The 18244-nt window shown below is 47.5% G+C and overlaps 1 protein-coding gene across 2 annotated transcripts in view; it reads left to right on the top strand.

Moving 5' to 3' along the window:
• ADCY9 (adenylate cyclase 9) overlaps positions 1 to 18244 on the top strand; it is a 143696-nt gene that overhangs the window by 81090 nt on the left and 44362 nt on the right. For both annotated transcript variants that reach the window (XR_009559062.1, XM_030848577.2), the window contains exons 3-4: positions 4496 to 4686; positions 18122 to 18226. Coding sequence is in view for 1 of the 2 variants with exons in the window: in XM_030848577.2 (XP_030704437.1) it covers positions 4496 to 4686; positions 18122 to 18226 (296 nt within the window). In the remaining variant the exon portion in view is untranslated. The remainder of the gene's footprint in view (positions 1 to 4495; positions 4687 to 18121; positions 18227 to 18244) is intronic.

Raw genomic sequence — 18244 nt, forward strand, 5'->3', positions numbered from 1 at the left:
CTTAATGAAATAAATAATCTAGCTGCCTTATTTTGACTTTCTGCTCTAAAAGCCATTCTAACGAACTTGGACCCCAAGGTCCATGTGTGTAGTTACTCATTAAATCCTTATGTCTTATGACCTCTCCTGACTGCAGCCAGTCACCCGGCCCTGATACGTTCCCTGGGACCTTTCATATCCGGTCTGACTTTATCATTACTGATATCACTCCAGTTTTGGCAAAACATTTCACTTTAAATCTAACTTTCCATATTAAAGCATAAAAAAAGTTGCTTAATTTGTTCACTGATTTTTTGCTTGCCATGGACACATCTGTGCGTTTGTCCTTTGGAACACTCGCATTGTGTTACTAATACAGGTTGATTGTTAGGAGCCCCCCAAAGAAAAATTCAAGTTAGGAACAAATGTGGAGCAGTTATTGATTTAACAATCCTGCAAATGCTTTTGTACATAGAAGGAGCATAAAAAAGACTCCCAGCGATAAGCAGGTCAAACACCCACGTTGAGAATAATAGCTAACGTTACTGAGTTTTTACTGTGCGCCAGGTACTGCCATGAAGGCCTCATGTGTGTTAATCATTTAATCATTTAATCCTCGAGTCAGCCCTGTGGGGTGAGTCCTGTTCTTAGTGAGAGGTGGAGCCATGAAGTATCTTACTGCATCACACGTTTAGGAGGGACAGAGCCTGAATCCCAGGGCTTCTCCCTGGAAGCCACATGCCCTTACCCGTCACACTCGTGCTTGCTGTGGAAGCCTTGCCTGTTGCCCCCGCAATTCAGAAGGAGTAGGTTTCACCATTATTTCCCACCTCCCTTGTCCCTTGACTCCCTCACCACCCACTTGTGACTGGAGTTTCCAGGGCTCCCTGGCCTTTCCTCAGCCTGGTGCCTGCTCGTTACTCCTCCTCACCCCTGTTGCCCCCAGAGCGAAGGCTCCTGGAGCTGGTCTCCCTGGTGCCCTGCACGGACTTCAGCTCCTCTCTGCCCCCTCCCCACCCCCTGCCGCCCCGAACATGTTCTCTGTTCCAGCCACACAACACTCACCTCCATCCCTCCACTCTCCCTGCTAAAGGCTCCCTTTCTGGAGTCTGGTTCATCGACTATTCTGGTGACACCCACAGCCTGACCATGCTGTCCCAGCCCCTGGTCCTGGTGGCCTTCACTGGGCTGGCCTCTCCTCATCTTGTAACCCTCAACGTGGAGGGGACTTCACCCAGGAGGCCTTCTCAAACCTCTGAGTCTTCGTGAGATACACCCTCCTGTGCTTCCTGGTCCTGGACCAGGTAGGCGTACCCACCTGCTGCCGAGATCCCCCTGCAGGAGCCGCCCTGTACAGGGAGGGTCACGGCTGCCATGTTCACGCTTGTCCCCTCAGCACCCTCACAGTGCATGGTAAACAGAGGCATTTAATAAATGTTTGAGCAATGAGTGGCAACTCAGTAGTCACAATTCAAAGCAGCAACGACAAACCTCAGGGGTGCCCACCCCAAGGCAGGCATCAGAGCCTGTGCTGCAGAGCTGGCTCCATGCCCAGGTGGAGGGCGCACTGCTGCTTGGAGGACTGGCTGCATCATCATCATGTATTCATGGCCCTGCGGGGCTGGAGGCTCAGCTCTTTCTCTGCTGTAGTTGTCATGCCTCCAGGAAAGGCCTCCTTCACCTGTTCTTGCCCGAGGAGCCATACAGGGAGGGGATAAGTGGTTCCCTGACTGAGGACCCCTCCTGGGTGTGAGAGAGCTGACTGGGAGCAGGGCCCAGGGGTGCAGAGCCCCGGGCAGGGGAGCCCCGAGCTGCCGGCCTCCCCATGGGAATGCAGTTCTGGGGTCAGGGCCAGCTACAGACACAACGGAAAACCTTCCCCTGCAGCCTCAGCTCCTCACCCCTGCAATCCAAAAACTGCCCTTCCTTTGTCTGTTCCCCAAGGCAGTCCCTGCAGCAGCTGCGGGTACTCTCTGGGCCCCGCTTCCCACCCGCTGCAGGTGACTTACCTGCCACACCCGGGAGTTCGAGAGGGACTAGTTACAGCAGCTCCAGGGACCAGGCCACTTCATGCCCTGGTTGGGTGAAGCCAGGGATGAGATGCCACGGCAGGTCAGAAATAGGGCTTTTCTCTCCTCAGCCCACAGAGCTTGTGTTTTCTGACTCTCCCAAGGCGAAGTGATAAAATCAGTTCAGTGTTTTCTGTAACAGAGTCTGAGAAATTCACGCAAAGCTGCTTTTACCCTTCTGTTGTATTCTAGTTCACGCTTCCCTTTCAAGTTTATACACGTAGCTAGTCAGAATTGTGATTGATCCTATATATCATTTGGGATGTATATTTTTGGTTGGAAAAAATACATGGAAGTTCAGGACCTTAGTTAAGAGTGAGCATTTAGCAATCTCCTTTGGGGTCAGTTAGCATCTAAAATTATTTATCTTAGTCTTTGGATCCCACCTGTGATTTGGCTACACTCCTGGATGTCTCTAGGTGTCCTGTGACTCTTGCCAAATTCTCTGAACTGCTGACCTAAAAACATATGCTATACAGTATTTTATAAGGAGGGAGGGAGAGGAAGAAAGATAAAGTGATGAAATGGTGGTTTAATTATAAAATGATTAAGGATTATTGATTAAGTAGTCCCAGGGTTATGTGCTTAATTAATTTTAGAGCATTTATTAAATATGTACTGAGTGCGAGAAACTGTATGAATCCAGCAGTGTAGTCACATGTCACCTCTTTTTTTTTTTTTTTTTGCGGTACATGGGCCTCTCGCTGTTGTGGCCTCTCCTGTTGCGGAGCACAGGCTCCGGACACGCAGGCTCAGCGGCCATGGCTCACGGGCCCAGCCGCTCCACGGCATGTGGGATCTTGCCCAACCGGGGCACGAACCCGTGTCCCCTGCATTGGCAAGCGGACTATCAACCACTGCGCCACCAGGGAAGCCCTTTTTTTTGTTTTTAAATGTACTTTATTTTCTTAGATAGCGTATAGAGTCTTTTATTTTTTTAAGATTTTTTTTGACATGGGCCATTTTTAAATTCTTTATTCAGCGTGTTACAATATTGCTTCTGTTTTATGTTTTGGTTTTTCGGCCACATGGCATGTGGGATCTTAGCTCCCCGACCAGGGATGGAACCCGCACCCCCTGCATTGGAAGGCGAAGTCTTAACCACTGGACCGCCAGGGAAGTCCCATGATGGCTTTTCTCTACCACCTTCTGCTGAAGCTTAAACTCCTTAAGATGGGAATCCTGCTTTGTTCTGGTTTTATTCTCTGTGTACAGCATACACCAGGCCTAAAATAAATGTTTATTGAATAAATCACGTGTCACTCCCTTTCATAAATTCGTAGTCTGGTTAAATTCCAGTAAGGACTAACAATGGATTTCTTTAAATAAGGCTTGCTTCTTTTTCAGAAAGCCCTTGAGTTCCGTCTGGAAAAGCTGCTCCTTACTCACCTCCCAGCAGATAGTCCTGTACACCAGGAGCAGGGCCCAGCCCACCTGTTACAGCTCCTTAACACTATAGCATATATTGTTACTTCAGCCTTTAATGGGGATTGTAAAGTTGTAGGTTAATAGTCCATTTAACCAACTTTTTTTTACAGTGGGGATTTTGTGAGAGAATAAAATTCACATAGACTGCAGCTTGACAAAAAGCTGATGTTCTGGGACTTCCCTGGTGGTGCAGTGGATAAGACTCCGCACTCCCAGTGCAGGGGGCCTGGGTTCAATCCCTGGTCAGGGAACTAGATCCCACATGCATGCCACAACTAACAGTTAGTGCCACAACTAAGGAGCTGGCAAGCTGCAACTAAGGACCCCTGGAGCTGCAACTAAGGAGTCCACGTTCTGCAACTAAGGAGCCGGCGAGCTGCAACTAAGGAGCCCACTGGCCACAACTAAGACCTGGTGCAACCAAATAAATAAATATTAAAAAAAAAATGATGTTCCTGCCGTGTGAATGTTTGGATCCAACAGAAAAGAGATACTTGTTAAGTCTGAATCGAGGGAGGGCTTAGTTCCCCCGCTGGTGCACATTCTGGTCTCCCTTTTCATGGTGGTTGCCAGTCCCTGACGTAGGTAACATGGTCTGTAGTCACCCTCACATCTAGACTGACCATTATGAATGTCGGCGACTGGTATTTACAGATAGAAACAAACCCAAGAAATGTATAGGGTCCGCACTCAGTGGGCTCTGCTGCCATCAGAAAGAGGCCATGTGACCCTTCCAAGGAAGGACTTTTAAACCCTTGTTTCAGCCCCAGAAGATGAAGCGTGCAGCCTCCATTCAGAGAAAACACAGCGTGAATACATGGTGTGTTTTGGAGGCAGTCATTCTCCCTGAGGCTGCGCATCTCTGGAAAGGTCATGGGAGTAGTAGTAAAATATGACCTATTCTCATTTTCACTTTACTCTCAACTTTCTAGGAGCGTGTCCTGCGTAGAGAGCAAGACGGAGCTGCGTTTCGACCGACGCTGGTGTCCACCTGTGCTGACTGTAATTTTTATCCATAGGTTTGAAGACATACCTGATAGCGGGTCAGAGAGCGAAGGAGTCTCATTGCAGCTGTTCAGAGGCCTTGCTTTCTGGCTTTGAGGTCATTGACGGCTCACGGGTGTCCTCAGGCCCTAGGGGACAGGGGACAGCATCGCCAGGGAGTGTCAGTGACTTGGCGCAGACTGTCAAAACCTTTGATAACCTTAAGGTTAGTTTTTTTTTTTTTTTCCTACTTCTAAAACTTGATACTAATTCTGCAGTAGAACATGTGAAATAATAAACAGCCTTCGGGTCTGTAGCAGACGACTTGGAATGCCCTTCCGTTTGGTTTTTATGATTTTTAAATTTAGTATAAAGTTAGCAGCATTTTTCATTTTTAATATCTTTGCTTTTTTGACATATGCACCTCCATTTTCTTTCTACACTGCATAGAGTTGCTTCTCACTTGAGTTACTATTTTCTTTCTCTGCAACCTATGATGTCTTTTGGGATTTCTGAAAGCTAACAATAAATGATAAGAGTAAAGGTGATTCTCCCAGCATCTTGCTTGGAGGGCTAGTTTGTATGTTATTTCAGAGATCACTTTCTCAAATACTCAAACATCTCTTGAAATTCAGTGTTTTATGATTATTTTAAATCTTGTTGGTGTGGGTGAATCTTGTGCTGTAGCTCATTGGAAGAGTGCAGGCTTGCCAAGAACATTATAATATTTCATCACTGGGACAGAGATCTCCTGGTGGCTGCATATTGGGTGCACTTCTGTCCCAATAAACTACCAGGGAATTAACATGATGGACCCTGGGCATGTGAAATCACTCTGGTATGTGAGTTGTTCCTCAGATATCACATTTGATTTAGTTCCCCAACTGATACCTCTTATTTATTTTTACAGTTTAAATATTTGCCATTTCCTTTTTTTTTTTTTTTTTTTTTAAAGAGAGAGATGGTTAAAACAGTTCCACCTCACTGTTTTGTGCTCTCAAATAACACAGTGATGTTTGGTCAGGACGATGGCCTATTGGTATGGCTGTAATCCAGTACATTCCTGCCTATCCACATCATTAACAGAGTTGAAAGCTTGCGATCTTGGTACTTCAGCTGAAGGCATCATAATGTGGCACTCGGCTGCAGTATCCAGATTATTTCACTGTGTTGGACTTCATGGTGTCTCTCATCCAGGCACTGTGTGCGGTTCCTGTGTTCAGGTTTGTGGACAGCACACACACGTATCATTTTCATCGTGTGCATTGTTCACTTAGTGCAGGGTTTCTCAGCCTCAACACCATCAACATGTTGGGCCAGAGAACTGTTTGTGGAGGGGACATCCTGTGCATGGTGGGATGTTGAACAGCATCCCTGGCCTACACCCACTAGATGCCAGTAGCACCCTCTCTTACCAGTGTGACAACCAAGGTCTCCAGACATGACCCAATGGCCCCTAGCGGGGAAGGGTAAACTCACACCTGTTGAGGATAGGGTATTTGACCCTGTCCTTCCCCGTGCTCTCTGGCACACGCATAACAGCGCATGTAGCTGAAATTTCCTTAATGCCTGCACTCTTTGCCTGGGCTGCTGTCTTGCAGGAGTCAGAAAGAGGAGCCCCCTGCTCACAGGCTACCACTGAACATGGGCCGGGAAGAGCTAGGTGGGGAGGGGAACAAAAACATGGTTTCCAAACACAGCCTTATTATTTGGGGAGAAATTGTTTCCTCAGGCTTCCAACTGAGCTGTAGTCAAGTAGAGAAATAGAGCTCAAAGCCAAAAATAAATGTTTTGTTGCATTTGTCTGCCACTTTAGGTGGTGTGTGTGTGTGTTTCTATCCATGAGGGTGTGTGCCCTTGAGGACCTCACTGTATCACACACCTGCAGTGTTAATGACAGGCATTCTGTGCTAAATTGGCTTAAGAAGGTTTTCTCTCCCCCCGATGGAACATGTCTTGTTCTAGTCATAAACCTATTTATATATTTATTTGTTTTTGATCTGGTTGGGCAAAAACTATTTAGCAGGGCTTCCCTGGTGGCGCAGTGGTTGAGAGTCCGCCTGCCAATGCAGGGGACGCGGGTTCGTGCCCCGGTCTGGGAAGATCCCACATGCCGCGGAGCGGCTGGGCCCGTGAGCCATGGCCGCTGAGCCTGCGCGTCCGGAGCCTGTGCTCTGCAACGGGAGAGGCCACAACAGTAAGAGGCCTGCGTACCGCAAATGAAGAACAAACTATTTAGCATACTCTATTGCCATGTATAAATTTTCCAAATAATCTTGTGATCTATGAAGTTAACTGTGTTTACCAAAAGGAATTTGAGAAAAAAAAAAAAAAAAGGATCTTTCTGCCCCTTCCAGGAGGGAAAGATGAGTGGATATGAAGTATAATTTTGGGGGTGTTTTGATGGTGTTTGGGGGATAACAGGACATCTGAGATGAGGGACACCCCTGAAGCATAGGGTTCCTGGGATTCACGGTTGGAGTGGAAGGAGCATGAGGAGTTAGGAGGCCCGGTCTCCATGCCAGGCTTTGCCACTTGGGGTCCATCCTCACAACCCTGCTCTGGGCCCTGGTTCCTGGGTGCAGGTCGGCTGAGAGGCATAAGCACCGGGGAACCAAGTGAATCGCTATGAACCGTCATCCTAGACTTGAAAGGCAGAAAACTGAGGTCTCCTTTAAAGATTACATAGATTATAATCTGACATACAAGGCTTTCCCTCAGGTAAGAGTTTTTGAACAATACAAAAGTGCAATTGCAGTCTCTTGCTCCAGGTTCTTTGAGTAGATTTATCCCACAAGCGTGTCGGTGGCTCATGTGTGCCACTGGTTTGTTGCTCCATGTTGTCTGCACCACAGTGAGCTGTTCTGATTCGCTGGATCACAGACGAGTTCCTCCTCATCCTTTCCCAGGATCTGTTGACTCTTTTTGTCAACAGACTTCTTTCGCTTTGTTGCTGCTGCCTCTGCAGCCAACAAAGAGTTGACTCCCATGGGGATTTCTGTCTCCCCACATCTCCCTCCTCCCCCTGCCCAGCGCCAGAAGCCCTGACCAGTGGAAGAGGCCTGGTCTAAGGAGGATTCCCCAAGCAGGTTCCCTTGAACAGAAGTTTCTCAGGATGGAAATGGGTGTCCAGTATGGAAAAAGTGTCTGTGGTCAAGTCAATATGGATTAAACAACATTGAAATGGTTTCTTTACTGCAGGCCTTCTCAGAGCCTTTAGCATGCTAACATGCATGGATAGGTCTCCAGAGAGGGAAGTGGTATGCAGCATTCTCTGGCCTCTTGACCAAAGATTTCTTCTTTCAAGCTGTACCTTTCTGGGGTGTGCTTATCTAGTGGAAGGAGTTTTGTAACCAAGCAAAAGGGCTCTTTTGCCCACAGTGCAGAAAGCCTACTCTGACAGTGGGTGTCTGCAGCAAAGTCAGAGTTTATTTTCAGGACACCAAGCAAAGGAGTGGGAGACAAGCCTCAGATCCACTCCAGTTTGGTCTTTGAGTTAAAGGGGGGAAGAACAGTGAAGCTAGGGTTAATCATCGTGTTGTGACATTTCTGTGACATTTCTTAATCGTAGTTTTGGGAGTCAGTATGTCTCTGGTTTACGATTTTCAGGCCAGGTGGTCCATGGATGGGGGGGTCTGTTGCTCATCTTACCCTGGAGAAACAACCTGAGTTTGTACCTTAACAGTGATATCGGCAACAGCAGTTTAGTGCGTTAGCGATGTTATTGACGATAGCCGTCTTAGTCACCTGACTCTGGCTGAGGAGTGTTTAGTTAGCACACAGTTGAGGTTAGAGGGGACAAGAAAGGGAATAAAGTTTGGGACAGAGAGATTAATCATAAACTCGGCAGGAGAACTAGGTTTTAGAGGGCCTTGGTTTCCTTAATTCCTTGAAGGAACCAAGGAATTAGAGGAAAGGTGTTCTGTAAATTCTCATCGAGTGAATCCACGGAGGCTTGGTCCTGTTGCTCTCGCCTGCAGTGCGATCGCTTCCCTGTCCCCATAAACTCCCCTCTTCTCTCACCGTGCAGCTTTCTTAGTTTCCTGTGACTCCTCTAGCTAGTGATGCCGCCACCCCATCTCTGAAGCCTTAATTCAGTTAGTCTGCACCGCTTGGTTATAACATACGCAACCTGAAATACTTGCTTATGTTTCTTACGCCCCTTTCTCTGATCTATTTCAATGCAGGGCCCGTTTGTTACATAACTTAAGTTTTTCCGAAGGATCCAGCATGGTGCCTGGCATGTAGTAGATAATTACAACTTTCTTTTGGCTTATGTTTTTAGTTTTGTAATGACACGCAGAGACACGTAGCTCTGCAGAGTTAGACTGAGGGCTGAACTGGAAGCCTGGACAGAACCAAGGTGATGCCCATGAAGCACTTGTTTTCCGCTCCTGGCACACGTACCCTGTGTGTCTGTAAGTTATCTCCTAGTTCACAGCTGGACAATTGCCACCTGATATTTCATAAATAGTCTGAGTACTATGATGACCTGCTAAGAAACAGTAGTGATGGCAGAGGTCAAGGGCTTTGGCCTTGAGGTCATACATCAGAGGGAACCCTTCACACCTAAGCCTTGGCTTTTTGAGTGGCTGGTCGTGAGAGCTGCTCCTCAGGAAGGACCTGATGTCACATACTGGGGGGAGGGGAGTCCCACCAGAACGGTGGCACTCAGCTCTCTGGGCTGAGCTGCAGAGGTATCAGAGGGTTTGGGGTGAGGAGGCAAGAAGGGAGCCAGGGAAGGAGACAAGGCCTTGCCACGTCAGTGTCACGGAAGGTGGCTTGGGTGCCTCAGAAAGGCTGGAACCTAAAGCTGAGGATCCATCTCAAAGCCTTGGCTTTGGGATCGAACAGGTCACCTCGTGGCTGTAAGCCACAGGGACATGGCAATTTCTCAAGGCTGTCCTGAAGATTAACTGAAGGCACGCCGCGAAAGCTGGGGTTGGAGAAGCTCAGCTGACCCTGGAGTGCACTTTCACTCGGTCCGCACCGAGTGGTGGATGCTGACCGCAGAAGGAGCAGGGAGGACAGGAGCAGGCGGAGGCGCTGTTTGGTTCGCCCACAAGGAGTCACTGAGTCTCTCGGGAAGGTCCCTGTTTGCTCTGAGCTGAAGGGGGTCCTTCAGTTGTTGCAGCTAATCGTTGCTGTAAGGGATGTAGCCACGGCACACGTGCAACCTGTTTTGTGTGGCCCCAGCCCTGCTGTGGTGTCTGCTGCTCATTTATCATGAACCTGTGGGTGACGGATGGAGGGATACTGTGCATGCCAATAAAAATAGCCAGGCTGACGTGTTTGCAAAGAGCAAAGAAATGCAAACCAAAGATGTGGATGGTGTTTTATCACATCCATTCCTAATCATTGAGCCACATGAGCTGTGAGAGCATCTTATGTCATCCCTGAAAGACCTTCCTGGGATGCACCTGCTTGGCTGGTCTTCGTGAGTTTGCCTTAAACCCTTATTCAGAACCCAGGGCATGTGCTCATGGGGTGTTTCTCCCTGTTTACAATTGGTAATGAGGCTGATAAAGTGGATGCACCCACGTGGGGGGATTCAGAGAGGGCCTGTCCTGTCTCACAAGGGTTATACTTTCCCTTTGAGGTCACTTGCCCTAGGAACACGCTTCTGTGACAGTCCCTATGGCTTGTTAAATGATTCTAAGAAAATGATCACTTCTGTTATCTCCTTGTTATTTGTATGTAAAATCATTATGAATAGGCTTAGTCAGTTCAGTTTGAGGAAGTGAGGGGGCCTTTTACTTTATTATAGATGGAAAAAGTAATAGATTTCTCTCTCTCTCTCTCTGTGCGTGTGTAGTTTAGATATTAAGTATTTATTGTAAATAGTTGTCTGAGTTGATAGTGATGATGGTTGACGGTTGCACAATTCTGTGACTATACCAAAAACTATTGAATTGTAGACTTTATTTATTTTTTTTTTACTTTTTTTTTTTTGCGGTACGTGTGCCTCTCATTGCTGTGGCCTCTCCCGTTGCGGAGCACGGGCTCCGGACGCGCAGGCTCAGCGGCCATGGCTCATGGGCCCAGCCGCTCCGCGGCATGTGGGATCTTCCTGGACTGGGGCATGAACCCGTGTCCTCTGCATCGGCAGGTGGACTCTCAACCACTGCACCACCAGGGAAGCCCTGAATTATAGACTTTAGATAGTGAGTTGCATGGTACGTGAATTATATCTCCATAAAGCTGCAACACAAATAAGTAAATAGTAATCTGAAGGCTGGCTCTGAAATGTGGATGTAAAGTAAGTTTTTTTAAAAAGGACTTTTCAAGTTGTGTCTGTATTTTGAGAGGTGTGTGTGTTTCCTTCAATTAGGAGGAAGCACATCACATATAAATTGACAACTCTTCCTTAGAGAAGAATTCCAGCTAATAGATTGTAGAAGGAGTGAGGGAAAGAAAAATCACCTTTAGAGCATCACAGTAATAAGTGCTACAGGCAAGATCCATCACTGAATTCTAAAATCAGCAGGTAGAAGTTTAAGGAGAAACAGGACATTTGCATAGCCTCCAAGCATCTCCCCTTAGATATTTATTCATTTTAAAAGGAAGAATAGTTAGGAAGTTCCCTGGTGGTTAGGATTCCGGGCTTATACTGCCATGGCCCAGGGTTCAACCCCTGGTTGGGGAACTGAGATCCCACAAGCCATGCGGCACAGCCAAAAAATAAAGAAAGGGAAGAATAGTAACTCGACAGTGGAAAACCTAGCAGAGCCCACCTTCACCAAATGCTGATGGTTAGCATCACAATTAAGAAAACCAGCGGTATCATGTACCACCCTCTACCCCGTGTTACGTGCAGAGAAGGGCATATCGCCTCTGTGGGTTTCTTCCCTCAAATCCTAAACCTCAGTCATCTCGTGAGAAAACATTAGACAAATCCAAATTCAAGGACATTTTACAAAATACCTAACCAGGACACTTCAAAAATGTCCCAGACTGGAGGAGACTAAATGTGCATGGGATCCCGGAACAGGAAAAGGACATCTGAGTAAAATCTGCAGCGTGGTTAATAGTACCGTGCCAGTGTTAATCTCTTAGTTTTGGTAACTGGACCACGGTTCATATAAGATGCTAAGTAATGTTAGGGGAAGCTGGGATGGACGTATGGGGACTATCTGAACTGTCTTTCCCACTCTGTTTAAGTCTAAACTTGTTTCAAAATAAAACATTTTAATACATATGTATACAATATTATGTTTATATTATTTTTATGTAATATAAATATGCTTGTTATTGTTATATATTACGTGTGAATTGAAGTGGAAAGGTTAGTCCAGCTCATTTAATTGGCATCATCAGGTAGTAAAGTACTGCACATGAAATAAATTTCCCCAAATACCAAATATCTTCTTCCTTTGACTTTCTGATGGCACTTTACCACCCCACGGTGACACTTTCCTTGCCTTATCAGCCTCGATTATTAAACTCACTTAGGTCGCTTAGGGCTCAGGAATCTGAGGTTTCAGTGGTTCTACACTCTGTGGCTTAGAGATTTTGCGCCTGGTTTTTACAGGTGTGTGTTTTGTTTGTTGTTTTGCCTCCAGTATTCGCAGGCTGTCCACTTTTCTGTTCTTATCGCTTCTGGATGCCTTTCTTTTTCTGTAATAATTACCGTTCCTATTTTCCTCTAATATCCGGCTTCTACTTTTCTCTAAGATTTTGTTAGCAGAAATCATCTATTTGGGAGTGTGAATGCCTGTGCCGATCCGCTAGCTTGGGGTGGGTGCCTGGCCTGCCCGTGGCAGGTCACAGCCAGGGCGACCTCTGCCCCACACAGCTGGCTGTCCCTGTTCACGCAGAGATGTCACATGTGTGGTTGGGGTCAAGGGCGTTGTCCCCCTGCCATTCTCTAACTGTGACTCTGGGCCAGTCCCTTCACTCTATGCCTCAGTTCCCTCTTATGTAAAATGGGCTACTCACAACGTCTGTTTCCTAGGTGCTTGTGAGGACTAAACAAAGTAATACAGGAAAGAGCTTAGAACTCAGAATGGGCCTCAGTAGGTTATATGTGCTCTGGCTACATGCTCCTGTCTGCCATGTTCAACCTGGGTTTCAAGTTTGGGAAGCAAGGGATGTTCTTCCTGGTCTGAGGACAGCTCGCTCAGTAGTTATGTTCAGCAGACTGACCAGACAAAGCAGGACTTTTCTGATGTTGTTTCCTCCTCGTTTCTCAGAAAAGAGGTTTCCCTGCTCCCTCCCTTGACAGTTATGAAAAAAGGACAGCTGTTGGCTTAGAAGTGATTTATCTTGTGAAGAGAAATAGCCTTGAAGAAAAAACTATTTTATAGCTCAGTGTCATGTATTCTGAAGAGGATATAGGGTGTATGTGTTGAAATGTGTTAAAAACAAATGCAAAGGCACCCAAGCGTGTTAGAGAAATCGTTATAATCTTCCCTCCAGAGCCCACATCCGAGATGGGAGCAAGCGTGGGTAATCTGGGAAGATGAAGAGTTTGCTCCTGGCTGTTCTCCAGGGGATCTCGGGTTTCCCAGGCAACAGCCAGCACACTCCTTGGCTCGGAGAGTCCTCTGTCCTGGAGACCTTAGCTGGTCTTGGTGAAGCTCCCCTTGGTGCCGGTGTCCAGTGGTGCCACTTAAAGGAACCAGGAGGTGACCATAACTGCTTGGGTCACTTCAGGGGAACAAGGCAGAGGAGATCAGAGTGCCAGGATTATTCCTGGGTCCTCTTTGTGCCAGGAAAGGAGGCCAGAGAGAGGCTGCATGGTGGTCAGGGGCCAGGAACCCCACAGTCTGACCCTCGCTGTTGACAGTCACTTCTGCCTTGCAGCGTCGATATGAGGTTAATGGAGATCAGGTGCGTGAGACCGTGGGCATGGCGTGGATAAGGACCTGACAGTGTTCGTTGGCACGTCCTGGGCACTGAGGCATTTCCACATCGTGGCAGCCACTATCATTAGAACAGTAGCTTTGACCCACTGTGCCTGCAGAGGGGCTGCCCTACAAGTCAGTTGCTCAGTTTGGGCGTGTCCCCCAGCGTCCCCAGAATCTAAACCCCTCTTCCTGGTAAAGGCTTTTTGGGGTCTGAGATGACAGCAGCTGCTCAGAGGGAGAGACGGGCCTTTAATAGGTTGGCAAACATTTCACAGAGGTATCTGCTTGACAAAAACCAGTATGTGAGACGTTTTAACCGGATTAAAACGAAGCTGGAAAATAGTTAAAGGAAAGTTGCTGGGGGGAGGGGGTGGACAAACCCACCCACCGTCCCACCGTTGCTTGGCGGGACCCCCGTGGAGCACAAGAGGCTCCCCCTACAGATCGAAGGAATGTCGAGATATGAGAAAGTTTCCATCAGGGCAGACAGATTTCTCTAAGATTTTTGTTTCATTTGTTTTTAAGTTAGAATCAGTACAGTTTCCCCCAGAAAAGGAAAGTAGCTGAGGAAGAAACAGAATGACAAAGAGCCACATCTTCACAGTACAATGAAATGATCTGCTGCTGGGTCCCTGTGCTGCAGGAACCACCCTGCCACAGGGGGGCCTGGGTCCACAGCTGGCATCCTCCCCAACCCCCAGTCCCCACTCCCTGGATGAAGCTGCTGTGAGTGTGCGGAGTGAGCACCATTCAGACCATTAGGAGTCCCACTCACGGATCCTGCTCTACACTTGACATGTGACCCCGGTGAGCCCCGGAGCTCCCTGAGCACAGTCTCCTAGACAGTTGTGAGCATCCCGGCTCCGACAACACACGTCCTTGCTCCCTGAGGTTCTTTTGTGGGCAGCTCTGCGGGACATGCATTAGAATGGGGTACAGGCCCTGCAGCCTCTGTTTGCCAACGGTGTGGCCTTGAGCTGCCCATCTGTAAAGAGCCCTGCCCCCGGCCCCCTGAGACAGCCCAGTCCCCACGGGCAATCCCAGTCCCCACTGGCCCTCCCACCCCTTCCTTCACAGCCAAGACCTTTCAGAGAGGGGATGCAGTGGCTGACTGGGGTGGCCTTGACTCCTGTCCAGGGACTCCTTTGCAGCGGGTGTATGCTCTCTGGTGTCCGATAGGTTTGAGAGTCACTTTTGCATATTTGTGGCTCTAGAAGCTTGAAACATCATCCAGATGCAAAGCCAGCACACCGTGAGGAATTCCTAAGAAGCAGATGGCCTGTTCTTCAAGTGCATCAGGTGTACTTGAGGAGAGGAAGATACTTAGGAGCAAGCTGATGCCAAGAGATGCCTGAAAACACAGGGCTGGGCAAGAGCAGACGCCCGGTGGCTGTCCAGTCTGTGATCAAGGACTTTAAATGATCGTATGCACTGGCTTCAGAACCCGAGAGAATAGGGACCAGATGTTTCAGTGTTAAGGACCAGTGTTTACTGAGCACTCCCCAACACTACAGGCGTGTGTGGAGCCAAGTGTGGTCAACGCACGCACGCTCACACACGCAAGCCCTCACCCACGGCAGACATCGCCAGCCCCCATGAGTCCCCTCCCTCGGGGCTAGGACGTGGCCTCGTCATCCTTCTCAGTTCAGCATTCTAGGAGGTCAGTGCCTTGGGATTAGAGCTGATCTAAAATACCTCTGACTGGCCTTACATGTGTCTCCTCATTCTGCCCTTATGATTCAATCCCATTTAACAAAGGAGGAAACTGAGGCTCAGAGAGATTCCCATACTATTATGTGGTAGAACCAGGATTCAGTCCGTGACAGTCTGATTTCAAAGCCAGTGCCTTTAATCACTGTGTTACACTTGTTCTCTAGACTTAACGTTTGAAAAGTGCTCAGAGAGGGCTTCCTTGGTGGCGCAGTGGTTAAGAATCCACCTGCCAATGCAGGGGTCACCGGTTCGAGCCCTGGTTCGGGAAGATCTCACATGCTGCACAGCAACTAAGGCCGTGCACTTCAACTACTGAGCCTGCGCTCTAGGGCCCGTGAACCACAACTACTGAGCCCACGTGCCACAACTACTGAAGCCCATGCGCCTAGAGCCTGTGCTCCGCAACAAGAGAAGCCACCTCAATGAGAAGCCCGCACACCGCAACGAAGAGTAAGCTCCTGTTCACCGCAACTAGAGAAAGCTTGTGTGCAGCAATGAAGATCCAACACAGCCAAAAATAAAATTAAATAAATAAATAAAGACTAAAAAAAAGAAAAGAAAAGTGGTCAGAGAATCTGTTCACTATTCCATCGTGTCTTTACAAGATTGGTGACAGACAGTCCCTGGAGCCTAAGGGTTTGGCTTAGAGGGTCTCAACCCTCCACACCCCCCTGCCGCTCCAGGCTGTATCCATCCTACCCTTGGGCCATCAGTTGGCCCCTGAAAAGGCTGTGTTCCCCTAGAGAAGCAAGCCTGCCACCACTACCACCACCAAAGCCATTTACACACACACACACACACACACACACACACACACACACACACACACACACACACACACACACACACACACACACACACACACACACACACACCAGCTAGGGAAGACCTTGGGAATCTTGCTGGCCTGTCACGTCGACGCACACACTTTTTTCTGGGGCTGTGGGGGTCACTTCATGTGTGTGGTAGTGGATTTTTTTTTTCCATTTGAGATCATTGGCCCCATTGGCAACACGTTCTGAAGCTTAACTCAGTCAATACCAAGAGGTGCTTTAAAATAATTTTACTGTATGCCATTGACAATTAGAGCATCTTGCCCCTGTTAATAATGCCAATTTTTTCTGAGCTACAAGCAGATTTTACCTAGGTACTGCTGTTTGCTCGGACATGATACTCCCTGATTTGGCCAGCTCTTTTGGCATGTATATTTTCACTTCTTGAATGAATACGAGCATTCGAATTTAATGGGTGCATTGCATCAGATTCCCAAATTACACAACTCTTTAGAATCTTTATTTCTTTTATTGAATACAGTACAGGCCTGAAATCTAACTTAGGATGTGATCTGGGTTATATCCTTGCCCTAAGGCACTAAGTGACATTTATTTTATTTAAATTTTATTATTTAAAATTTCTGAAATAATATCTAGCCTCCTACAGTGTATTCCAGTGCTTAACGATTCTTACGCTAGGAAATTGCTTTTGAAGCCTAATAAGTCTGTCTTTTCCCCTGGATGCTGTCAGTTGCTATCTCAGTGGTGGTTGGTTCCTAGATTACCAGATCATATTAAGAATAAGAGTACATTTATTAAGGATACACTGAGCGCCAGGAGCAATGCTAGGCTTTCTACTTGCGTATTCATAAATCCTTACAATATGTCTTCAAGAAAAGTGTTTTCACTCTCATTTCACACAGGAGAGAACCGAGGTGAGGGATTTGAACAGGGGTCTCCAAACCAGTAAGTAGTCGAGGATTTGAACCCTGGTTTGTGAGAAATGAAAGCCTTGCCCTTTCTACTATCCCTGGGGGTACTTTTTTTTTTTAATTGAAGTATAGTTGCTGTACAATATTATATAAGTTACAGAAGTACAATATAGTGATGGTATATTTTTAAAGGTTATGCTCCATTTGTAGTTATTGTAAACGACTGTCTGTATTCCCTGTGTTGTGCTATATGTGACAGTGTTGAGTCTTGCCTTGTCTCTTCTAGGTCAGCTAATTCCCGCAAATGAATAAGAAGGGCTAGGTCTGTAAGCTCGTCCCTCCGATTGTCCTGCTGTATGAGAACAGCTCACCTTCACAGAGAGCTTGAGAACCTTCGCTTAGTGTTTGAGTGTGGGTTGGCAGCTAGTTTGTGTAACAACAGCTTTATTGAGATATAATCCACCCTTTTAGAGTGTATAATTTGGTGGTTTTTAGTATGTTTGAAAGGTTGTACAACCATCACCACGGTCAGAACGTTTTCATCACCCCAAAAAGAAACCCCACACCGGTTAGAGTCACTCCCCATTCCCTTGTGTCCCTCGCCACTGGCAACCACTAATCTCCTTTCTGTCGCTGTGGATTCGCCTTTTGTGGATATTTTATACAGATGGAATCCCACCATATGTGACCTTTTGTGTCTGGCTTCTTTCACTGAATGAGTTTTCAAGGTTCATCCACGTTGTCGTGTTTGTCAGTGCTTCATCCCTTTGGATAGCTGAGTAATATTTCGTTCTGTAGATATACCCCATTTTGTTGATCCATTCATCAGCTGATGGACATCTGAGTTGTTTGTACTAAAAAGTAGAAGCTGTTAGGGCACATTCACATACAGGTCTTTGTGTGGTTTATTTTCCGTTATCATGCTGCCGGTTTTTTTTTTTTTTGGCTACATCGGGTCTTTGTTGCTGTGCGCGGGCTTTCTCTAAGTGTGGCAAGTGGGTGCTACTCTTCATTGCAGTGCGCGGGCTTCTCATTGCCGTGGCTTCTCTTTGTGGCAGAGCATGGGCTCTAGGCACGCGGGCTTCAGTAGTTGTGGCTCGCAGGCTCAGTAGCTGTGGTGCACAGGCTTAGTTGCTCCATGGCATGTGCAATCTTCATGGACCAGGGCTCGAACCTGTGTCCCCGGCGTCGGCAGGCGGATTCTTAATCACTGCACCACCAGGGAAGCCCCAGCGAGTTCATTTTTAACTCATCCTGAGTGGTTCGGTAAGCCTTCCATTTGGTTGCGCCATTTGTTGTGTGACAGCAAATTGCAACAGCAGCTGACTTGTTTGAATCACGTAGTGAGGTCATGTTGCCTGAGTGAGCTCCTACGGTCTGTGTTTTTCTCGTAGACCTGCCCGTCGTGCAGAATCATGTTTGCTCCCAAATTGGAAGCTGGCGCTGAAGGCGGAGCAGTCCAGAATGGCTGTCAGGAGGAGCCCAAGAAAAGCACCAAGGTAACCTGCTCTGGGCTG

The sequence above is a fragment of the Globicephala melas genome, chromosome 15 (genome assembly GCF_963455315.2).
Source record: "Globicephala melas chromosome 15, mGloMel1.2, whole genome shotgun sequence".
Lineage (NCBI taxonomy): Eukaryota > Metazoa > Chordata > Mammalia > Artiodactyla > Delphinidae > Globicephala > Globicephala melas.